Source organism: Corapipo altera, unplaced genomic scaffold, assembly GCF_003945725.1.
Source record: "Corapipo altera isolate COAL_440 unplaced genomic scaffold, ASM394572v1 57, whole genome shotgun sequence".
Lineage (NCBI taxonomy): Eukaryota > Metazoa > Chordata > Aves > Passeriformes > Pipridae > Corapipo > Corapipo altera.
The window spans coordinates 3212840-3235112 of NW_020884905.1; the positions used below are offsets into that span (position 1 = coordinate 3212840).

At 39.3% G+C, this 22273-nt stretch overlaps 1 protein-coding gene across 6 annotated transcripts in view; it reads left to right on the forward strand.

The window, feature by feature from the left end:
• The window catches only part of BCAR3 (BCAR3, NSP family adaptor protein), a 92855-nt gene extending 70833 nt beyond the window's left edge, over window positions 1–22022 (forward strand). For 5 of the 6 annotated variants that reach the window (XM_027651665.1, XM_027651668.1, XM_027651667.1 and 2 more), the window contains 9 exons: window positions 10363–10491; window positions 11611–12053; window positions 12642–12742; window positions 14553–15190; window positions 17811–17926; window positions 18737–18908; window positions 19108–19231; window positions 20103–20315; window positions 21114–22022. In XM_027651665.1, coding sequence (XP_027507466.1) covers window positions 10363–10491; window positions 11611–12053; window positions 12642–12742; window positions 14553–15190; window positions 17811–17926; window positions 18737–18908; window positions 19108–19231; window positions 20103–20315; window positions 21114–21301 — 2124 coding nt within the window. In that variant the 3' untranslated portion in view covers window positions 21302–22022. Of the gene's footprint in view, window positions 1–755; window positions 911–10362; window positions 10492–11610; window positions 12054–12641; window positions 12743–14552; window positions 15191–17810; window positions 17927–18736; window positions 18909–19107; window positions 19232–20102; window positions 20316–21113 lie in introns of those variants that run through there. The other variant, XM_027651671.1, reaches the window with a different exon arrangement.
• Window positions 22023–22273: the final 251 nt, after the last annotated feature.

The following is a 22273-nucleotide window of genomic DNA, read 5'->3' on the forward strand; positions in this document are numbered from 1 at the left end:
TAGGACAGTCTTTGCTGATGAGCAGTTTGCTGACAAGTCAATAAGCTATGGACTATGCTGTACAAGGAAATAGAATCAAAGGCATCAGACCTGTTCATGAATTCAGTTCTTTCTTGAGCACTTTGCACAATCCCAGGGGACTATCACCAAGCTAAAGCTGTCCACTGATAGTTTTCAATGCTAAAGGTACCTTGGTTGCACCACTAATACTGACTATGCTGATAGGGTTGGTTTTCTTGCTATTTTTTCCAAGGACTGTTTGCCAGAAGCTTCCTAATTAAAAATAAACAGATTTATCATTTTACTTGGTTACCGAAGCTCAGAGGATATAATTCTTACAGTCGTCAAACAGTAGTCACCTGCTTTTCCTCTTCTTTTTTTTTCTTTTATGTGTATATTATTCATGGTGCAGGCAGAGATGTTGCATGATTGAGCTGGAGCAACTGATTAAGCCTTTACCAGCACAGGGAGACAGCCAGGTATTGTAACTCATCGAGAAGTTTGCCTTGTGCTGTTGGCTTAAATGCATCTCTGAGCCAGAGGATACCAAGATAGAGGAGCTAGGATTTCACTGGTGAGTGAAGCAGATCACATGAGGATTCTGGCACTCTCTCTATGGCATGCTGGAAGCAAGTGTGCCAGCGGTCACTGAATTGATAGTATCAGCTTCAGCTGTGGAAAGTGTCCTGCACTGATATGTGACTAGGGGGGTGTAGTGGCTCTGGTAGGCAGTGGTGATACTAAAGAGCTTGCTTAAACCTCAGAAAACTGCTAGTAGTGACTGTTTATCTTCGTTCTTGAGGAACCACAAAGAGCAGAACTGAAAATGCCGAAGGATTATAATGTTTTTCAAATGCTGATTGCAGCACTTTGCTGCTTTTATCATCGTAAGTCTGTTATCAGAGTCAAGGTAGGTGCTCTTTTTCAGTAACAGTGTGCTAGTCAGTAATGCTTTTGGTTTTTGTTTAGAAGTGTTTGTTTTTATATCATGGTAGGGTACACTGTGTTTCTCTTCTGAAGAACACCTTTAGAATTTACCATTGTCTCAGAGAGAATCTTAAACAACTTGCTGTTTTATGAACCTGAAGCTGACTGTCTTTACGTTTAGTCACTAAGTTAAAAATGTGCTGGTTTTGGACTTGCTGAGTAGAATTTTAGCAAACTTTCAAGTTTTCAGAATTTAACTGATCAGACCTAAGTTTTTCCATGGACTTAGTAAAAACATAGGCAGTTGTGCTCAGGAACCCAGTCTTTTTAAGCACTTCAGAAAATTTTGGATTTTGCCTCGTATTTTAGAATTTTTTTAATTGCAAGATACACAAAATCATGTACACATAGGATGGTTTGAGTTGGAAGGAATCTTCAAATGTCATCTAGTCCAATCCTCCTGCAGGGACATCTTTTACTGTATGCAAAAATGCATTATATGTGCTATATGCACAGGAAAAGCCTTTATAAACATTTTCAGCCCCACTTACAGAAGTCTCTGAGTGACTTGGGAATTGTAGTCATGTGAGATACCTGACTACTTGAAGATCTGTGAACTACACTTAAGCATTTAAATCTTTTTATTAAGATTTATGTGTGAATTGTTCTTTGACTACTACCATGTCAGCTCTGTAAGTCACTGTGTATTTGTATATAGGTTTTCTGGACCACTTGCAATGAGGAAGGATGTGAAGGATCTTCTGGCCTGTTAGCTTTCAAACTTCAATGGAGGCACTTAAAAGCTGGGAACAGATGCCCCCTTCTATCTCCTTCAGTGATTTAGCCTTTTGACTGTCCATTTCTGAACAAGAGGTGTGGGGCTCAGTCTTCTGGGCGCGCTGAAAAAGTGACTGATCAGATTGACTTCTCAGAAGTTATCATCACAATAGAGTGCTAAAGATGCTCTATTGTGCTGTAATTAATTTTCATTCCTGTTTTAAGCATAAGGCTTAATTCTTCTAAAACCTTTTAAATTACATTGGGTTTTATCGTTTATTGTCAGAACAGTTAGAAAACTTATTATTGACCATGCATGCCCTTTGTTTAACTTGGCACGAATTTCTGATACCTAAAATAACAGTGATGTTGTCATGGCAACTTTCCATTTAGTCTAATCCATATAGTCTCTAGAGAAACAGAAACATTAATAGTGTTTGCTGTATGGAGGGTAAAAAATAAAACCTCTTATGTAGAAAGAAATTACAGTTGGGATCTTTAAAAATAAGGTTCTATTTAAAGAGATTTGCAGCATTTAAAATAGATTTGAATGCATGTGTTCCAGTATGCAGATTTAGCATTCGTTGAATCTGATGAACTGCTATATTAAGATGGTAGGGAACTGGGGTGCATTTACTGAAGAGAAAGTGGCTGTAGGTATAGAAATAGCTGGTGGTCAAATGAAGTAAGGTGTGAACCTTGGGGCCAAATGGTATGGGTTCTGTGAAATGCCAAAGGGCCTGGGATGATATGAACAATAGGATGGTATGAAGTGAATCTGTCATATTTTTAAGTTTTTGAAATGTATCATTTTAAGCAAAATCAGTTTGTGTAATTAGATGAAGTTAATTCCTGGTTTTAGTAGGAATTACAATTCTTATGAAATACCAGATTGTTCCACAAATAAACATGCTGAAGTCCACAACTACCTCTGAGAAATTCAGATTTTTTGCTGCATTGAGATAAATTCATTATGTTGCCCAACTGAATTGAAAACAGTATGTGGCCAAGCTCACAGATGCCTTGTTGTGTCCCATCAAAGCACAGGAAACAGTACAGCACTTGAGCAGGCACATTTTGCTGCACTTAATTGTAGCGTGTGAAATTAGGATCTCAGCAGCAGATGTTTGGTTTATTTTCCCATGCATTAATAGAAAATATAATGATCAGTCTAGAACATCTCAACTCATCGACTCATTCTTCAGTTGTGATGTGTCAGTACCTTTTATGATCCCATTGGTTTTTATAGCTGTTTGCTGTCAAGGTCAACTTTTACATTTGAGGAAAATAAAGAGAAATTTCAAGGTAAGGAGCTCCTGTTTCTCCTTAAAAAAAAGAAAGTGAAGAGAAAATACTAAATTGTGACTTATGCCACTTCCAAGCCAAAATACTGTTCTTTAAATTTTCATTTTTTGGAAGAGAATTAAGCTAAGACTAAATCAGTGATATATGGTGACTTAAAAAATGTAGAGATCTAAAATAATAAAGTCAGCTTTGCCACAAGACGAGGTTTTTTTAGTACTAGTCAGTATGGTTGTCTCGATCAGAAGGGGAAAGACCTTGAAGTTCAAGTATTTTCAGTCTTAATTCTCTGCTATGATTCACCCTCAGCTGAAGCTGTGCAAGAGGGGAAAACCACTCCAGTTATCGGGACTGCCAAGTTTTAAAACTTCCAGCACATTGATGTAGCTCATTACTGGGTGATGTACTAATGCTATGAATGTGACGTGAGTAAGCAGCTTTTTATAAGAAGCTACTTATTGCAAGTGCCATCTCTTATCTTGGATGAATTGCAAACAGTTTTTATAGATAGTAGATCTTAATTAATATTTCTTCAGTGTGTGATGATCTAAATCTGTTTTACTGGCATCCTCAGGCTTCATATATCCAGTTTCAGCATGTATGTGGAAGCAGTTGGATTTGATAACATGTGAGTTGCAAGTCATCACCACCCAGCATTATGGGTCTGCTCTTTTGATGTTAGATTTGCTATTGTTGGAGAGGTGCAGATGTGAAAAGACTGACTTATCAGAATTATGTGGAATTTTGTATAGCTCCCTGAACTCTGTTGCTGCTGAGTTTGAGTTTTGATGAGTCTCATACTAAGTTGGTTTTTTTTTTCAATTTCCCATGGTAATTTTATAGTTTATCAAACTGTGTGCCCTCTATCATAAATATGTGGATAGCACAGGGACCATTGGTGCTCTGTAAGCGATTTCTATTTGATGGGAATGGGAACATTCTGCAGTAGGTATTTATGCATTTAACTGCTTGGTAGTAACTTTTATATGGGTATGTCTCAGATTAAAACAAAAAAAAAGAAAAACCCTACACAACTGTTAAAATCCTTTTGATTCGGTAGTCAAAATCCCTAGGGTCACTGAGTGAGTAGATTATGAGTTGACTAACTCGCAGCTCAGGATTTGTCAGGGTCCATATTTTAGGAATGAGGCTGTTCTCCTAGCTCTGAATGTGGTTACCTAGAGTTGTAGTGGAAAGTGGATGTTGAATCCACTAGAATTCAGTTTTCCCATTACCTTCACTTAACTTTGGACTGAACTTTGTACTAAAAGACTTTTTTATTTTCCTTATCCTAACAAATATCTTACTTATTAGTTATCATGTTTTAAGCCCAACTGGCAACTAAACACCACACAGCCACTCGCTCACCCACCCCCTCAACCCCATATTGGAATGGGGAGGAGAATCAAAAGTAAACTTCTAGGTTGAGGTAAGAACAGTTTAGCAATTGAAATGAAGTAAAATATTATAATAACATTAAATAATCATAATGATAATAGAAATAAAAAATGCCAAATGATGCAAAATACAGTTGCTCGCCACTCACTGACTGATGCCAGACCTCATCCCTGAACCCTGATGTGCCCCACTGCCAGGTAACTCCCCAGTTTATATCCTGGGCATGATGTTCTATGCTGTGGAATATCCCTTTGGCCAGTTCAGGTCACCTGTCCTGACTGTGCTCCCTCCCAGCTTTTTGTGTACTTCCTGACTGGCAGAACATGAGACACAAAAAAGTCCTTAACTTAGGATAAACATGACGTAGCAGCAATCAGAACATCAGTGTGTTATCACATTGTCCTCATACTGAATCCAAAACCCGGCACCATACCAGCTACTGAGAAGAAATTAACTCTATCCCAGCCGAAACCAGGGCATTAGTTAATAAAAATTGGCCACTTTTCAGTGAATGTCAGGCAGGTTATGTTGTTTGTAGTGGCAGACTAAGAGCATGCACATGATGAAGTTAATTTGTTTTTAAAGAGCTGTCACAGTCATGATGAAAATTTTCATAGTAATTTTTTGTCTTTTCTTCAGTAACCTTAGGTAACAGTCACCTGTTACCTAAACAAGGTTGTGGAAATCTTGTGGCTTCAGAATTGCCATTGTCCTGTATTTATTCATCTGTCTGAGTAGCTTGAGATTTCTCCTCCGTATTCTGGGCATGGTGAAAGTTTGTATTTGGTCTGTCTCAACCAACCAGTTAAGCCACACAAAAATAAAATCCTGCACAAGTTGACATTCATCTATGCAATGAGACTTTTATCATCCATTTTGTACTTCCTATTACTTAACACAGCACTTGCTATAGTCCCGTGTGAACTTCGTACACTCTAGAAGGTTAAACTGCCCCTGGAAAGAGCATTGCACCGGTTGTAGTTGAAAATGTCCAAGTTAATCAGAAAATGGATTTGTGTGTTTAGAAACTCCCTTTTTCCAATTAGTTCTTTCTCAAAAAAATTATTCAGAAATTACTCTGTCCATGTGTTTTTGTCATTTTGTAAGTTCTTGGCCAATGATGCTAGTTTTTTGTAAGGAGAAAGACAAGAATGTTTTCCAGCAATGATGGAGAGTTTGGTTCCATGCTTAGTGCCAGTCTGTTTGGTTTGGTGACCAATTAGGAGAGTTTTATAAGTGAAATAAAATACCTTGTACTCATTAAAATAAAATTAAAACATATTCTAAATTGATGTAACTGTATATTTTAAAATGCTTATATTCACAGTGCCAGATAGGCAGTCTGATTAGGGTCACAAGAGCACGGGATTAAAGACTGAAGGGATCTCTGCAGCCAGTGAAGTATATCTTGATCCAGTATTGGAACTTTGACAATAAAATGTTCATTTTCAGTATGAACAAGTTGATTGCTCTCTAGTGGCTTGGCAATAGAGGAATTTCATTAATTTTTCACTTTTCCAGATGTTTTTAGTGTCCTGTGTCTGCATGTCCTCTCCCTTCCTTCTCATTTCACATCTTTGTCTTCCCTCTTGGTATTTCCTGTCCCTGCCCCAGCATCCCCTTCATGTTTTCTGTTGACCAATTTTCCTGTTCGGTACATTTATTAAAAGTTTAGGAAAAGTACTAAAAGTTTAGGAAAGGTACTGGCTTGACTTTTTTTTCCTTAGTTGGATCACACTTCAGTTTTCACAAAGCTGTTCTCATTTAATCATCTCCTTTGTTTTTCTTTTTTTCTTGAAACCTTCAAGGCAACAGGAAATCAGGTGGTTCCAAGGGTGCCTGTTGGGCTTGTTTAAATATCAGCTGGCAGAGCTGTGCAAAGCACCAGGAAGTAATTGAGATTGGATGGAAATGTGGCCACCTTTAGTCTTGTACCTGTAACAGTCCTTGGCTGTGCTTTGCCTAAATAATACTTTGCCAGAAGGATACAAAGAGAGATTATATGAATTTTGGCTTTATCAGAGCTGAATGAGGTGATCTAGCATGACAGATTTTGGACCACTTCCAAACAGTATCTGAAAGTAAAAGCCTTTCCCTTGTAATTCAAGCTGTTTAAGAAGAAATCAAAAAAATGAACACCCTCCCCCCCAATCAACCAAACAAAACCCCCAAACCAATAAACCAAACACTTGATCACTGTAGGGAGGAATTAATTAATAACAATTGAGATAAGACATGAAAGCTGGAACACATAAGATGCAGTGTGGGATATATCATGTGTGATTCTCCTCTCAGGTATTTTCATATTTCACTGGTATAAGTACTTCACTGGAGTTGTTGCAGATGTGAACTGGAGAAAGAATTCACTGCCAATAGGCAACAGAAGTGACTGTGGGACTTCTGTTTTGTTTACTACCAAACTCATACAGTAGATTATTCAGCACAATCTAATGTGATTAATTCAGTTAGGATGGTTGGCACAAGAGCTTCCTGTGTTTCTTCAACTGTTTTATTGCAGAATACATGGAAGTCTTTAATTTTCCCCCTAAATTATTTTAAAATTTCTTTTTAACATCCACTTCCCTATCTAGCTGTAAACGTATATTCAACTTGCTTTCTGTCATTGAATAGGAGCCAATAAAGTGCCTTAGACAAAAAAATAAAGTGAGGGCATACTACTAAAGGAAGGTTTGTCACTGTGAAGTTAGTGCAACTTTACAGCATACCATTGCTGCCCATTAACTTTTGGATGCTATTGGGAAATGAGGCTGAAGAATCTGCCCCATTGTGTAGAACAGGTCACCTTTTCTTTTAAAGGAAAGCCCACTGACATAGCTAATTACACTGTGCTAAGCTTACATTCTATTTACAGACTAACGTGTTTGCAGCAGGCTGTGCCTGGAGTGATTTTTGAGCCCTTCCATGATGTGAAGTTTAGAGCGTGTGCAGAGTTTCTTGCAGGGCCAGAGGCCTTGGATACAGTGTTTAGCATAGAAAGGTATAGGCTGGTATGATTACAGACAGTTCATCAGTCCCAGTTTTCCTATAAAGGACCTGGGTTCTATAAGAAATCAGTCTCAGCTAACAAAAAACTGTCCAGGAAGACATGCTATTACTGAACTTGCTTACCTAGGCAGTTTTCCCCTTGTATATTTTGGGATTTGTGCTAGCCACAGGAGTTGTTTCACTAAGTTCAGAGTTGCATAAGGGTTATTTAAGCATGTTTGCTTCACCTCAGGAGATGTCTGACCTCTGGCAATCAGAGTATACTCTGTGTGGTAGACCATGGTGGAGATTTTTTAGCAAACCAATAATCGCGAATGTTAACAATTCAGTTGGTTTGGATTCCTTAAATGTTTTTCTTGTTGTGTTCTTAGATGTAATTCAAGTGCAACATGTCTCATTACATTTATTTGAGTAGTGAAAAATCCATTTAACCACCAGACGAAGTTCTAGGGTTTTGTGCTGTATTTGTAACTGATGTGTATCTCTAACTTGATCATCCTGGGTTTTTTAAGATAAGTTGTGTCAGTACCGTATATAAAATTAGTCCATATGCAAGGACCTGTATTCTTGTTGGCTAGGAATCTAACTCTCCTAAGCAAATTCAGTTATTGCCTTTGTATGCTATATTTTGGTCCATTTCCAGTAGTTTTGCCTACCACTGAGATACAGCAAGATGCTTTTGGCATGATGGTAACAATTTGTATGGTAGCTTTGGGTTCTTTAAGATCTCTATTCAGTCAAAAGCATCTTTCAAAACATTAAATGCAATTCATGTTAAAGTAGTAGTTCCTTTCAGATGATTGACAAAACACACAGCTGTGAATGTAAGAGCTTGGTATTCCATTACAGCTGGATGCTGTTGTTTACACTTGGAGGGGAGGCTTTAAAAGTTCTCCAGCCGCTTCCTTGTGCAGTCAGGGGAAAAGGGGCTCTTGAAAAGTCTCAGTTCAATTTATGTGCTCTTCACTCTACCTTCAGCTTATACAGATACTATAATCCCTGCTATCATTCTGTAAGATGTGTCAGTGAAGTGGCTTTCAGTTTTGGAATCAATTTTAAATGGATACCCAGCCATTTGAGTTGGGAAATTCAGCTATGCTAGTCTGATAGGGCACAGGGATCTGGAGTGGAGGGCAGATTTTTGGCCTTACTTGACTGTGTTTTGACACTTCAGTATACTTTTGGGCTTTGGTCCTCACCAGTCCCCTTCTATGACTCTTCTTACATCCAGTAACTTCACCTCTTCATGTTGTACATGGCTTTATGAATGAGCCCTTGCAGTGAAGGTCTTCTTTTTTTGTGGCATGGTTTCTTCCTGAAAGATATACTCCTTGTTGAAAATGCTTGTCCATTGTGAACCACATTTGTATGGAAAAATAACACCCTATTATGGTTCACAGAAGGGAAACTGGGGTGAAAAGTTATTCTTTACTAGGTTGTTTTTATCTTTTGCCCTTTTGTGTAAGATACTACATTCATTTGTGTTTGTCTAAAAGAAGCCTTAGTTCTCTCCAAGGAAACCAGAGAGAAGAGGAGAATTTGTCTCAGAATTTCTCTGGGCTCCCAGCATGCTTAAATAGTCTTGGCAGCAGGATGCCTCTTCTGGCATTATTCCACCAAAAATCTGCTGTCTGGTAATCTGTTGTAATTCAGTCTGCTTGAAATTGCAGGGAGGATTGTTGAAAGAAGTGTTAAATGTGTGCCACCTGCTCCCACGGTTAGGTGCTGTGAGTATTCAGTGTGAAGAAGAAAATGCTATAGAGAGCAAGCATTCATGGAAAGAACAGGATTGGTGGGCAAGCATTCCCAGTTCACTTTTACATAATGCATGTGTTCCATATTCGTCTCGGTGTGTCAGTGAAAGGAACCTGTGAGCTTTGGCTCATATCCACAGCTAAGAAAAGAAATCCATAATGCACTGGAGTAAAATGTTGCATTTTATTCTCTGCTACAGCTGGAGGCCTTCTCTCTCCCCTTCCTTTTTTTTAAAGTGATCTTTCTCTGAAGAGAGTGTATACTCTGATGCTTTGATCAGTGTAGAACCTGTTCCCAGGCTTTTGAAACTCTTCAGCACAACAAAGAAGGGCTGAAGTCCCAACCCTCAGAGAATGAAAGGAAGCCCAAAGTACTTCCCTCCACTGACTGCTTATGAAAGAGTTTGTGGCCTCTATCCAGAGAAGATACCGCACCTTACTTTGTTATCAACACTGCATCCATAAGGACTAGTGAGCCAGAGTGGTCCAGTATGAAACTTGTACTCCAGAAGATAGAATTTTTTTCAGAAAATCTGACAGTGGTTGTATGGTGGTGATGGATTTATCTTCAAGCAGATCTCTTGCTTTTTGTGCTAAGGGGCAACAAGAGCTTTTTTCCCTTAGGAAGGGAACATCTTGGACATGCAGATTTAGACAGATAATGACCATCGGAAGTAAGTCCTTTAAGGCTGAAATTTTACTTTGGCAAATTGTTTTTTAGTGCAACAGAAATAGTGAACAACTGTGTATGTCCAGGTTTGCCCATCTTGATGCATTTGGAATGTTCTTAATTGGAAGAGTTCAAAAGGGGTTAGGAGGAAAGAATCTGAATTTAAAATGGAAGTTTAAAGAGGAGGAAGAATATTGAAGCAGGGCATTTGTGTCCAGCTACATTTTTTTGGATATACTTAGAAATCAGATTGGAAAGAGGAAGTAGGAGAAGTGACTTTGTAGGTGTGTCGTTACTAGTTTGGTTTACAGGCAGAACACTTTGCTCTGTTCTGTGTGGTGTAGAACAATCACATGTTATCTCAGTGAGTGCTGAGTTTTGCAAATACAATCTAGAGAGCAAAGCCAAGCCAGCCTGCTGAAAGCAGCACCTGCATTCCAGTGCAAGTCATGTGATGGAAGTTATAACCCAGGTAAAATGTTAATCACTAAACTTGGCACAGTTGAAGCTTTTAATCTTTTATTGCAGTTTTCTAGGGAGAGGCAGGTTATGGACAACAGCCCGGAAAAACTGAAGAAGGAGTTAGAGGAAGAACTGCAGCTGAGTAGTGAGGACTTGCGTAGCTATGCCTGGTACCATGGACGTATTCCTCGGCAGGTACGTGGTCTTTGCATTGCCAAATGTGCTTTGAGCTTCTATAGACAAGCACAATTTCACTGAAGTACTATACACATCTCTGATATCTGCATTGATTTAGTAGAAACATAATGCCTATTTGTATGAAAGCTATGGTATTTATCACAGCTTGGCATAAAATGAGACTGAGGAAGGACTTAGGGGGGACCCTGGTGGAAAATAAAGATATTTCAGGATTGTTGTGCACTGAATAAAGGTGGAAATGGAATTTAAGCTTTATATGAGAATACTGTGCCCACATATTGTTCAGGCATACTGATGTGAATTTGGTTCAGAGTTCTTAACCAAAGTTAAAATGTTCTTGTTTACTTTCTTTCTTGCGCTTGAAATTTGGGCGAGAGGAAAAAACCTCAACAAAATCTATGCAATAACTCAATTTTGATCCTTACAAACGCAGTTAAAAACATATTAAGGCTGTGGTTGGATCAGAGCTTCGGTTCCCGAGCACCTGGAGCTCCCCCTGCGGGCCTCCCTCCCAGCCCCACCCCGGCAGGGAGAGCAGGCTTTGCACCCACTCAGGTCACTCGGCTCTGACGTGCGTCGGTTTTAAAAGCACGTGAAAGGAGTAACTCAAAACAGAAAAACAGGATTTCTTTGACTCCTCCTAGTCAGTAGTATTCACGTGCAGTATTCACAAAGAATAAAAAATGAAAGCTTCTGTCATTTAAGGTAATAAGGAATGGGCAAACTCCAGGATCTTGTAGTAATGACTTCTGAACTTCAGTGTGACTGTCTATTCAGATGCTTTAAACTCTAAAATCCTGGATCATTGCTTTCCCTTCATGCCTTATTTTCTTAGCAAACTAGAAGAAATGTACCTGCAAAAGTGGATCATTCTGCTGGCTCCTTCCAAGAAGCCCTTCCACATCTCTGCTGTGGGATGAGCTTTTAATTTTAGATTTGGAGACATTATTCTTATACCACACTTCATGCTTTGCTTTATATTCATGGCTTTGTGTGCCCTTCCGGAGTAGCCAAATTAATTCTTATGTTTAAGAATATTTTGTTGCAATGCATTGTTTGACTACTTGTTTTCTGATTCTGAAAGTATTTTTTGTATAACTCTCATTTTCCTCCAAGGTGGCAGAAGACCTAGTTCAGAGGGATGGAGATTTTCTGATTAGGGATTCTCTCTCCAGTCCTGGGAACTTTGTTCTTACTTGTCAGTGGAAAAATACCTCTCAGCATTTTAAAATCAACAAAACAGTTCTAAGACTCAATGAAGCCTACTGCCGTGTTCAGTATCAGTTTGAACTGGAAAGTTTTGACAGTATCCCTGGCTTAGTTAGATACTATGTTGGGAATCGTGCACCAATATCAAAGCAGAGTGGAGCAATTATTTTTCAGCCTATCAACAGGACTGTGCCTCTCAGGTGTCTAGAAGAAAAGTATGGTGTAACTCCAGTCCAACAAAAAGAGCCAAGTAGCCCTGAAGGAAAAACAGAAACTGCGAAAAGGCTGAGTCTTGGTATATCCAGCATGCAATCCCCGGAGCAGAGCATACCCAGAGGAAATCTTTTGAGGTACTTAATTTTGCTGTACTTATGGAAGGAAATCAGGTAACTGTATCAGATTCTGCTGTAGATGATGTGCATTTTCACTCTGATTTGAGATGGAAGGCTAGGCATGAGCGTTTGCTGATTTTTAGCAAAGGATCAGCAAATCCACAAAGGGAGAGCAAATGTAGACTCTGGAAGCACAACAGCACTGCAGCTTGTTCTTCAGTGACTTGGCAAGTCCTGACTGCTTAAGACAAAGGATTAAAATAAAATGTTGCTGCTCCAGAGAAGTCTGGTTTTCCATATTTGACTCCTGAAATAAAAAAACCAAGTGTGGGATAATAGATCCCAATTTCAGTGTCCAAATCAAATGTTCTGTTAGAAGTTCTTAGTGTTCAAAGAAATACCCTCATAAGTGCTGCAGGGTGACACATGGTATAGCCCATTTCACTGCCACTGCAACAGCATGAAGTACCTTTTTTTATTATAAGCTGCCCAAGTGGAAAGCTAATGATCCTTGCACTGTTTATGATAAGTTCTGGCAGTTAGATATGTACATTTAGAGTGTTACATATACTGATGTGTTTTTGTTTGCATTTTTGTTTACCCTAGAAACAAAGACAAAAGTGGTAGCCAGCCAGCTAGTTTGGACCATGTTCTGGAGAAAAGATTCCCTTTGAAGGCTCACCAGTCAGAGAGTTATCTGCTAATAGGTATGTTTTGTAATTAAATGTTTCACATGTAGAATAAGTGTGTGTCCAGGTGGTCTGTTACTCTTCAGACTAAAGTGAGAGTGCTGAGTGTTCTGAGCACTGTAAATAATAAAGTTATATTTAATGGCCAGTGTAAGCTGTGTTAGCACCCTGCTTGCTTTTTAGGTCACTGAAACAGGATTTTTATTTACAATGCACCAGCTAGTTGAGTACCTTAGCACACAACTCAGCAGGCTTTCATGCCAAAAAATGACAGCTACAGTTGGCATTAATATCTTTTTTGATGGTATTACCTTTCTTCACTTGTGCTTTACAAGAACTGACTTGTTTCAGTCATGTCTTTCTGACAGAAGTCTATTAAGTAGAAGTGGTGTTTCATGGAAATTCTGGTAACCTCTTTTTCTCAGGGTAAAGTATGCGGATGTGGTAAATGTTCCTCAGGGGGAGAAAAGAACTATGATGGCTTTTGTACTCAGTTCTGTCCTTCTCTCTCCCTCAATCTCTCTACACCCATCCCTTTTGCTTTTCATTACTTTTGCTCTGTCTGGTTGTACAGCCACTATCATCTTACTCCAGGGCTACACAGTGTGCCAACACTTGACCAGTTGTTGATTGTGACCCTTTCTTTCTCATATTCTTCAGAGGTTTAAGCAATTGTTTCCATACTAACACACTGTATATGGAAGGTTGCAATAATGCATCTCTTCCCATCTGGACAAACTGTAGTGTTTGACTTCCAGGGCTGCTAGTCATTTTGAATACAATATTGTTAAAATTCATAGTGCCTATTGTGGAAAGACTTCTCATGGCAAGGAGAATGTTAAGTATTTGTATAGTGAGGCTGTATTCTGATAGAAAGGGTGTGCTCCTGTATTTAACAGTGCGATGGACAGACATTTATGAAGCAAGTTTCTGTCCATCTGTAGCTGAATTGATTATTACAATCCATGGCTGCAAAAACTTTTCTTTTGGTACTATAAAAGCCTAAAGAGTCCTGCCATGCATTTTGTTGTGGGATTCTTTGACCAGGTTCTGGTATCACACTGTTTTATGAGTGGGGACAGGCTATGATTTGCAGTTTTTGTTTTCTATCTGGAATCAAGTAGTAAAACCCACATGATGCAATAGCCACTTTGCTGTAGATACCACCAAGTGCACTGAGAATTGCAGACTGGGAATGTCTGATACAGGGATCAGTCTTGTATTGCATGCAGAGGTCTGTATGTGCAGTGGGTACGGGATGAGGCATAGATACACAGAAGTATGTGGATGTGTTTCTCCAGCTCTTCAAATTACCTACCGTTCCACAAAAAGATTAGCATCCCTGAAATTCATTCCTTCCATACCTTATTGCAGGTTCAGGCTTGACTTTGGAAAGTTTTGCTTTCATCTCAAACTTGTCATTCTCAGAAATGACTCATCTTTTATGTGGTGTGGCTGGAAGTTGCTGCTTTTATAGCCTAGATCAGGTTACAAAGAAACCTCCTATTCCAAGCCACGGAGGCCATCCAGCTCTGACAGTATAGCCGATGTATGCAGCAGGGACTGGAATTCTTGTCAGCATTACCACAGAATAATACTACGGTGCAGCTGTTCCATGTATTTGGGATTTTGGGAGGATCAGCAAGTATATGGAACTTGCTGGCTAGCTTATTCCTCAAAATATAATTACATATACATTTCTACCAGCGAATAATTTACATGATCTAACAATATTTTCCTTAGGAAATAGCATTAAGAGATGAACTCTGGGACAGGGTTCAGGAGTTGTATATATTTTGGCCTTCTAAAATGCCATTTTCCCCTGCAGGTTCAAGACATCCATCTCGATTACCTGAAGCAGAGACAAACTCCTGTCCAAGTTCACCTGCATTTAGAACAGGCAGTGAACCATCTCTAAGCCCCACAGTTGTTCAGAAACTCACCTTGGAGTCACAAGCAGGGGAAGCTCTGAGAGGATCAGACAGTCAGCTCTGTCCAAAGCCTCCACCTAAACCCAGCAAACCCCTGATGAAGCCCCCAGGTTCTCCTTTGGCTTCCCACAGTTCAGAAGGACACTACTGTGAACTAAACACTACCAGACATCCTGCAACAACAAAACAACACTTATGTCAGAAAAACAGCTACGTGGAATATCTGACACGAAAGGAGAAGGGAACACACTCATTTAGGAACTCTGAAACGAGCTATCTGATCCTTGACGATGATCCTACAGTGAACCCTGCAGATCCTTTAGAAGCTTCAACTCAGATGGCTGAAGAGGACATCATCTTTTCTGCACCTGTTTTTGAGACAGTGTCTAGTTTTAAACCAAATGATTTTGAATCCATACTACTTCCTCCTGAAAACAAGCCATTGGAAACATCAATGTTAAGAAGAGTTAAGGAGCTTTTCACCAACAATAACCCAAAGATTATTGCACAGCATATTCTTCGAATGGACTGCAAGGTAAAAAAAAAAAAAAACAAGTTCATGCATTTTATTTTATATTCTGCAAGTTTAGACTTTTCAAAGAACTGATTTGAAAAGATTAATGGGTAGATTTGCAGCTAATGTAATGTTTGTATTGCTTGCAGGAATTTTTTTGTTTACAAACTCTTTGGACCAAAGGTCTCTCATCATCCTTGACTTTACTCAAATTCTCAGTGTTCCATACATCTTTTAAATCTCTTATCAGTTGCTGCATCTCTGTGAATCAGCCTTTTTCCTGTAGTGCAGGAAGAGCTATCTGTGCTGTAAACACTGGAAAGAACTGCTCATGACAGGAAATGTTAGTTAGCTTGCATGGGCAGACAGACATTACCTGGTTGCCATATGGCTGGTTGTAAGATATCATGTTGAATGGAACTAAATATATTTAAACTTCTAAAATCAGCTGCTCTTCTAATCTTTGTCTGAGTTCCTGTCTTACAGCTGGATAGGTGGTGTAGGAAAATAGCTATCAGGACTAATGCATTTCTGTCCAATGAGAGAACTGTATTGTTAGTGGAATTGCTTAGAAAGATGTAAAAACACAAACTATTTTTCACAATGTAGACTTTGGTCAGCTGACAGGACTTGGAGCTCAGCTGTTGGATCAGAAAGACAGGAGAATCATCTCCTAATGAGGTGATGACTTTGTGTAGTGAAAGGAATGTAATTGCAGTTGAATCTGCACCATTTTGCTGGGATGACTGAGTGCTGTACCTGCAGAGCAGCTAGAGAAACCAAGTGGTATGGTGGGTATCTAACCCCCAGGCTTTGTTGGGTTTTAGTTGTTTGGGGTTTTTTAAGAGGAGTTTGAGAAACAAAATGTGGCTACTTACTGGGCAACTCCATTAACAGACAAGAAAGGAAGTGGAAATGGTGATGCTCCAGACAAAACATGTCTGTAGTGCTTTGCTGCACTGATGGACACCGTGGCTCTGAGGAGGGGGCAGTTCCCTGGAGCAGCAGTGGGCTGAGGGTGTGTGAGTGCCTGCCAGCTGCTGGGGTCCTGCTGACAGCAAACACAGCTCCTCTCCTCGGTAGCTGCTGCTAACTAAGGCTTCATGGCAGACTCAGAAAAACTCAGCTCCACAACTGCCTGCTCTTTTCAGAAATGGTAGATGGAGGCTTCTTTACTATGGTTCCAAAGTAATAACTATGTTCTCTAATGTTTAGTTGCAAAATTCACTTTTTTCTTCCTTCAACCTAATAACAACAACCAGAATATCTTTAATATATGGTTAAAGTGTTGCTTGAAGGCATAGGATATGCATGCCTTAGAGAAGTAGTAAGCATTTATATGTATGTATATATATATATTATAATCAATTAGCTCATTACTAGACTCTTTATTTTAAATACTATAAACTTTGCAATGGCACCAAGGAGCCAGCTAGCCTGATGGAAGTCTGAAAGCCTGTACAAGAGTCACTGGGGGGTTTTACAGAAACAGATTTTTGGATTTTGGAGCAGGAACAGTAACTAGCTGGGACATGTAGACATGTCTACTTAATCTTCATCTCTCAGTGCTGAACCAATGCTTGTCATTCATTGGCAACTTGTTGCTAGAATGCATGATAAGAACTGCATGATACAATGAGATTGGCATGTGAATTCAGCCAGAATGAATGCTTTGTACTGAGATCCCTGATAAGGCTGAAGTTCTTAGGTCTTCTATGTGGCATCAGTTTACCTTTTAAATAATGACATTTCTAATCAGGAATCACCCATATTGATGTGATGAGGTGAATATTTGCCACATGTATGTCAGTGATGGAGGAGCAATCACTGTGTCTCTGGGGCTTCATATTACTCCTATGTCTCTAGAGGTGAAACAGGTTTCTCTACAGTGCTACATTTTGTACCAGTGAGGATTGTTGTACAGCCCAGATTGCTTCCATCTTTCATAAGCATGAAAGCCTGCTGATGGGTGTATCAGAAAATTGCAGGCAGGTTGATTTGTAAATGTGTCAACATACAGGCTTTAAACCAGCAGATAATTCTACATTATCATATTAATGTGGGTTTTATTATTATTAGCATATATAATTGTCATTGAGATAACCAGTAGCTAATGCAATGTGTTTAAAATGCAAAGACAAATTGATGGGGTGTCAGCTTTCACATACTGACTTCGTTAGGCACTCACCATTCAGCATCTTCTTTAAGTCCTTTTTCTACTTCACCTTTATGAGGACCCTGTGGTGTGACCAAAAACATTCTGAGCAGTCATCTTTTTAGAAAGGAAAAAGGCAAAGCAAGTGTGTACATCTTTAAGGCCAAAGAGCACTGCCTCTCTGACAAGGACCAGGCTGAGAGCGCTGTATTTCCTGGAACTTCATCCTCTGCTTCCTGATAAAGCATTTTGGTTACACCTTTTGTTTTCTGATGGCTGAATAATGTAAAAAAAGTATTTTACTGACCTTTTTGTGCAAGACTGAATGTGCCCAAGTTGATTTTTCCTTTGCTGCCTGTATTCTAATGTTGCATTTTGTGCACTTAGCTATGTAAGCCCTGAGCTAACCCAGAGTTCTATGTGGCTGGGGGGTTTTTTGAAGAAAGTTAGTTTCAAAATTCATGCAGAGTTTTTTGCCCTTAACAGGTGGCAAGGATAGTAGAAGTTTCTGAAGAGATGAGAAGGAATATGGGAGGGAGCTCTGGTCTTGAACTGATTACCTTGCCTTACGGACATCAGCTGCGCCTTGATCTCATTGAAAGGTAAAGGTTCCTGGTACTCATTTCCAGGGCAGATGGCCAGAAGCTCAGAGCATGGCTACACTGTACTCCTCATTTCCTCAAAGAATGCTCTCCCCTGCATGTTTCCTGAATTCACATGTACAGATTATTTTGTGAGATGGCACATAACTTCTTTTTGCATAGGAAATTCTTGAAGATTATAAGGCAACTCTATGCATGTAGTACAGGGAGAGAAAGGGGAATGGCATTGAAAGCAGGGTCCTTGGAGCAGCTGAATGCCATCAGCTCCCCTTTACGAGCTCAAGTATTAACTAAAATTCAGGAATCTTATCTGAGCATGTAAGTGTGCATGGAGGAGATTGCCTTCTGCAACTGGGTAGAGACCAGAGGATCTAATAAAGTAAAAATGATCAGCAAAGCTTTCTGTAAAACCTCTGCACAAGTTAACAGGGAACACTTGGGGTGTTCTAACACTGATGTACAATTTCTGCTTCATATTTTGGTAAATTGATTGCTGAAATCTAGGAGGGAATGTCACAGGGTTTGAGCATAGAGGATAAAGACGAGTGGGGCAATTTTCCCAAAAGTGTTCATTCATTCATTGCTTGAGCAGAATTTTGTGTAGTTCCTAGTATTTTAGAAGTTAAAATATTAATTTAAAGCTTGTGTGTATACATTCCATATGATGTCACTATTGCTTTTGATGCAAAGATGTTGGTAAAGACTTAAGTTTACTGGGCACCCAAGGTAGAAATATACTTTTGAACTGATCTCTGAATGAATGTAAATTTCATAATTTGTAACCAGTCCTATAAATTGATCCACTTACAGGCACAATACCATGGCAATAGGAATAGCTGTGGATATCTTGGGTTGCACAGGAAATGTAGAAGACAGAGCAGCAACATTAAACAGAATCATCCAAGTTGCTGTGGAGCTGAAGGATTCACTGGGGGATTTATATGCGTTTTCTGCCATTATGAAAGCACTAGAAATGCCACAGGTAAAAATCTGTTTCTCTTTATGTTCCAAAATGTGGAATTGTTTGATGGGTTTATTTAATTTAAGCAACTTCTTCAAGACTAGAGAGATCATCAGAACAGAGTCTTCATGACTATTCCATGATTCTATGACCAACAGTGTACATTTCCTGTGGAGTGCTGTGGAGTCACTAATGGGTATTCCCTATTTTGTTTGAACAGGTCAGTAGATTAGAACAAACCTGGACTGCTCTAAGACATCGTTATACCCAGACTGCCATTATGTATGAAAAACAGCTGAAACCATCTTGCAAAGCTTTGCATGAAGGACAGGATGAGTGGAATAGTGAGTATGAGTGACACTGGTTTCTCTTTAGCCCTTCACCTCTCCCACTACCGATTTCCTGTGTAGGGAGATGAGGCAGCTGCTCTTTCCACAGCTGTGCATTGTATGTTAAAATGACTGTGTAAACTTGTATAATGCAATATGACAAGGAAACAGAAGCTAACAGTCTGCCAACCAAACATCAGTGTGTGTTTGTGTGCCTGTATCCCTGCAGAATATAACATTCTTTCCACACTCATACTTCCTCTTTGTGGACAGAAACTGAAACACTGCATCATCTTCCCTCAAGACAAGAAAAGATCTCCTCCTTCAGGAGAGTTAATTGTGGCAGATTTTGCTTTTTAGTTGTTTGCCTATTGGATCAGAAGATGAATCCTCAAATAGAAAGAATCAGCTAGGCAATTACTCTGGTCACTTCAAGAGCTCCTGCACCCAGTTCTTTGGAGCTCTAGTTTTTAAAGGGGTGCAAGGCAGAGAAAAACATTTCTCAGAACATTTCTACAAGAGAATGGGTAGACAGTGAAAACATTTTAGCCTCATGGAATTTATTGGAATGACCCAGATTTTGAAAATGTTTTAAAAAAATCTGTTTTTAAAAAAATGTGTTTAAAATCTCTGTGCTGCTCTGCAGTAATGCAGCAGAGCCTTCTCCTGTAGCAAATACAGCTTTCCATCACTAATTTGTCTTGGTCTTCTCCCCCAACCAGTTTGCTGGAAACTGGTAGGACAGGTATATACGAGGTAAGGTGATAATTTGAAAGATGGAAGACAAACAGTACTTTCCACCTTAAAAGAATAGTGGCAGTTACAATACCTTCTTCAACTAGCATGTTTTAATGTCTGATGCTGTGTTTGTTACCCTCTATCCCAGAGACCATCAGTGCTCCGCAGAACAACATAACAGTGCCACTGCTGATGCCTCTTCTTACCTTGATGGAGCGCCAAGCTGTTGTTTTTGAAGGCACGGAGCTGTGGGAGAGCACTGACCAGAGTGGTGAGATAATGCTGCGGCACTTGGCCACGGCCCGTGCGATAGCGCAGCATGCGCAGAGGTTCCACCGGGCTGCGGAGCAGGCGCTGCAAGGTACGAGAAGCTGCTGCTCAGCAACAGCACGGGGGTTGTGTCTCTGCATAAGGGCCACCACAAGTCAGTGTGAGAAATGCCTCTCCTCTCTGACAGGAGCTGAGATAGCAGCAAATGTGCTGCAGGAAACTCAGCCTGAGCACAACGTCAATATTGTTTAAAAGCAGCCAGTAAATTATTCATCACTATAGTTCTCCAACAAGCGTTTTTGCTAAACATACTCGAAGTTCTCAAAGTACTGACCCTTCTAGCAACTGAATAGAGGTACAGTAAGGACTGAGGATAACTTCCTGTCTTCTGTACAATTTAGAATTCCTACTCTGATTATTGCAAATAAAACACCACCCGTGATAACAAGATTCTTTACAGCAGTATAAGATGCAACACTGAGATCCTGACTGCTTACAGCCAGAAAACAGCTACAAATTAGTTATATGATTTTTTTTTTTTTAAACTTGCAGTGGAAAAGTTAAGGGAGTGGAGAGAAATATAACCATTTCTGCAGGCAGCATGTATACATCAGTAATGATATTTAAGGTCAGGCTATAATGACAATTCTAGAACATTAGAACTGAACAAAGGATAGCCTGTCCCAGTGTCCCTAGAGCCATCTGTGTGCTACTAGAATGTCAAAGATGGAAAGGATTTTCACTGTTTTACTAGCTTGTGAAAATCACTGTGCAAAAGGAATGCAGCACACTAAAGCTTATTTGGGGAGAATACAGTTTAAAAGCCATTTTTACAGAATAAAAAGCATTTGCCTGATGGTGGTATTGTGGGATTCTTTTTACTTACTAGGTTTCCAGCCAGATGAAGAGCTGAGTGAAATCTTCAAGACAGAATTTCAAATGAGATTGCTCTGGGGCAGCAAAGGAGCACAAGTTAATCAAAGTGAAAGATACGAGAAATTCAACCAGATTTTAACTGCACTTTCCCGAAAACTGGAACCTCCTCTAGTGAAGCTGGTGGAACAATTAAGTATATAAGACTCTGTAAACACTATTTAAAATTATATACTTGAAATAACCTTAGCATTCTTCTGGCAATTTGATACTGCACAGACCTCTTGCATTTCACAAGATGTTTAGAACTTTAAATGCACAATGCACACTTGTTTTAAAACTACTGATTTCTAAACAAATTATTTATTTACTGTGACACCAAGTCAGTTAATGATCCCTTTAAACAGTTGGTTATCCCTTTATTTCTCCAGAGTTGCAATGTTTTAATGATGCCAATGAGTAAGGGCATTGGCGTCTTAGTATTAAGATGAAGCAAACACTGTAAATAAAATGATAGATTAAGTATCTGACATGGCAGAAAAAACTGTTGTATAATATTCCTTTAATGAATATAAAACACTGTAAATAGAATTGTGATTTGAAGGGTATCTTTATGCAAAATAATTTGCATATTTACAGATCACAGAAACACTGCAGGTTGCAGAAATGATCCTTTATCTGTGACCATAAAACAAGGCTCAAATGTGCCTGTGAAAGTAGAAAATGAGTTTGTCTATGTGTTGGGACAACTTACGTTTAAGACAGCACCTGTAGTGGTTTGGCTTTTGCTGAAGCCTGCACAACAGCTATGCTGCCAGGAATGAATGATGAAATGACAAGAACAAACAATCCAGATAATTAAAATGCTTTCAGACATGAGTAAATGTGGTTGTATGTATGTATTAAACTTGCTTCATTTACTGAGGTGAATGACTTTGGTAAGTATTTTTTCTTTTTCCTTGGATGAAGGCAAAGTATAAGGTGGTGTTAGCACTTTTTACAGGAAATCGGCATAGACAGTGTTTATTATATAAAGTGTTTTAGCAACAAATTCCACTTTGTCACATACAGAATTGGTATAAGCATTATCCTCAGAAGCTGTACAACTATTAAGTAAAAACTACTGTTAGAGCTGCGTGTGCTTGTTGCCAGTAAGCCTATTTCTGGAGTGAGATG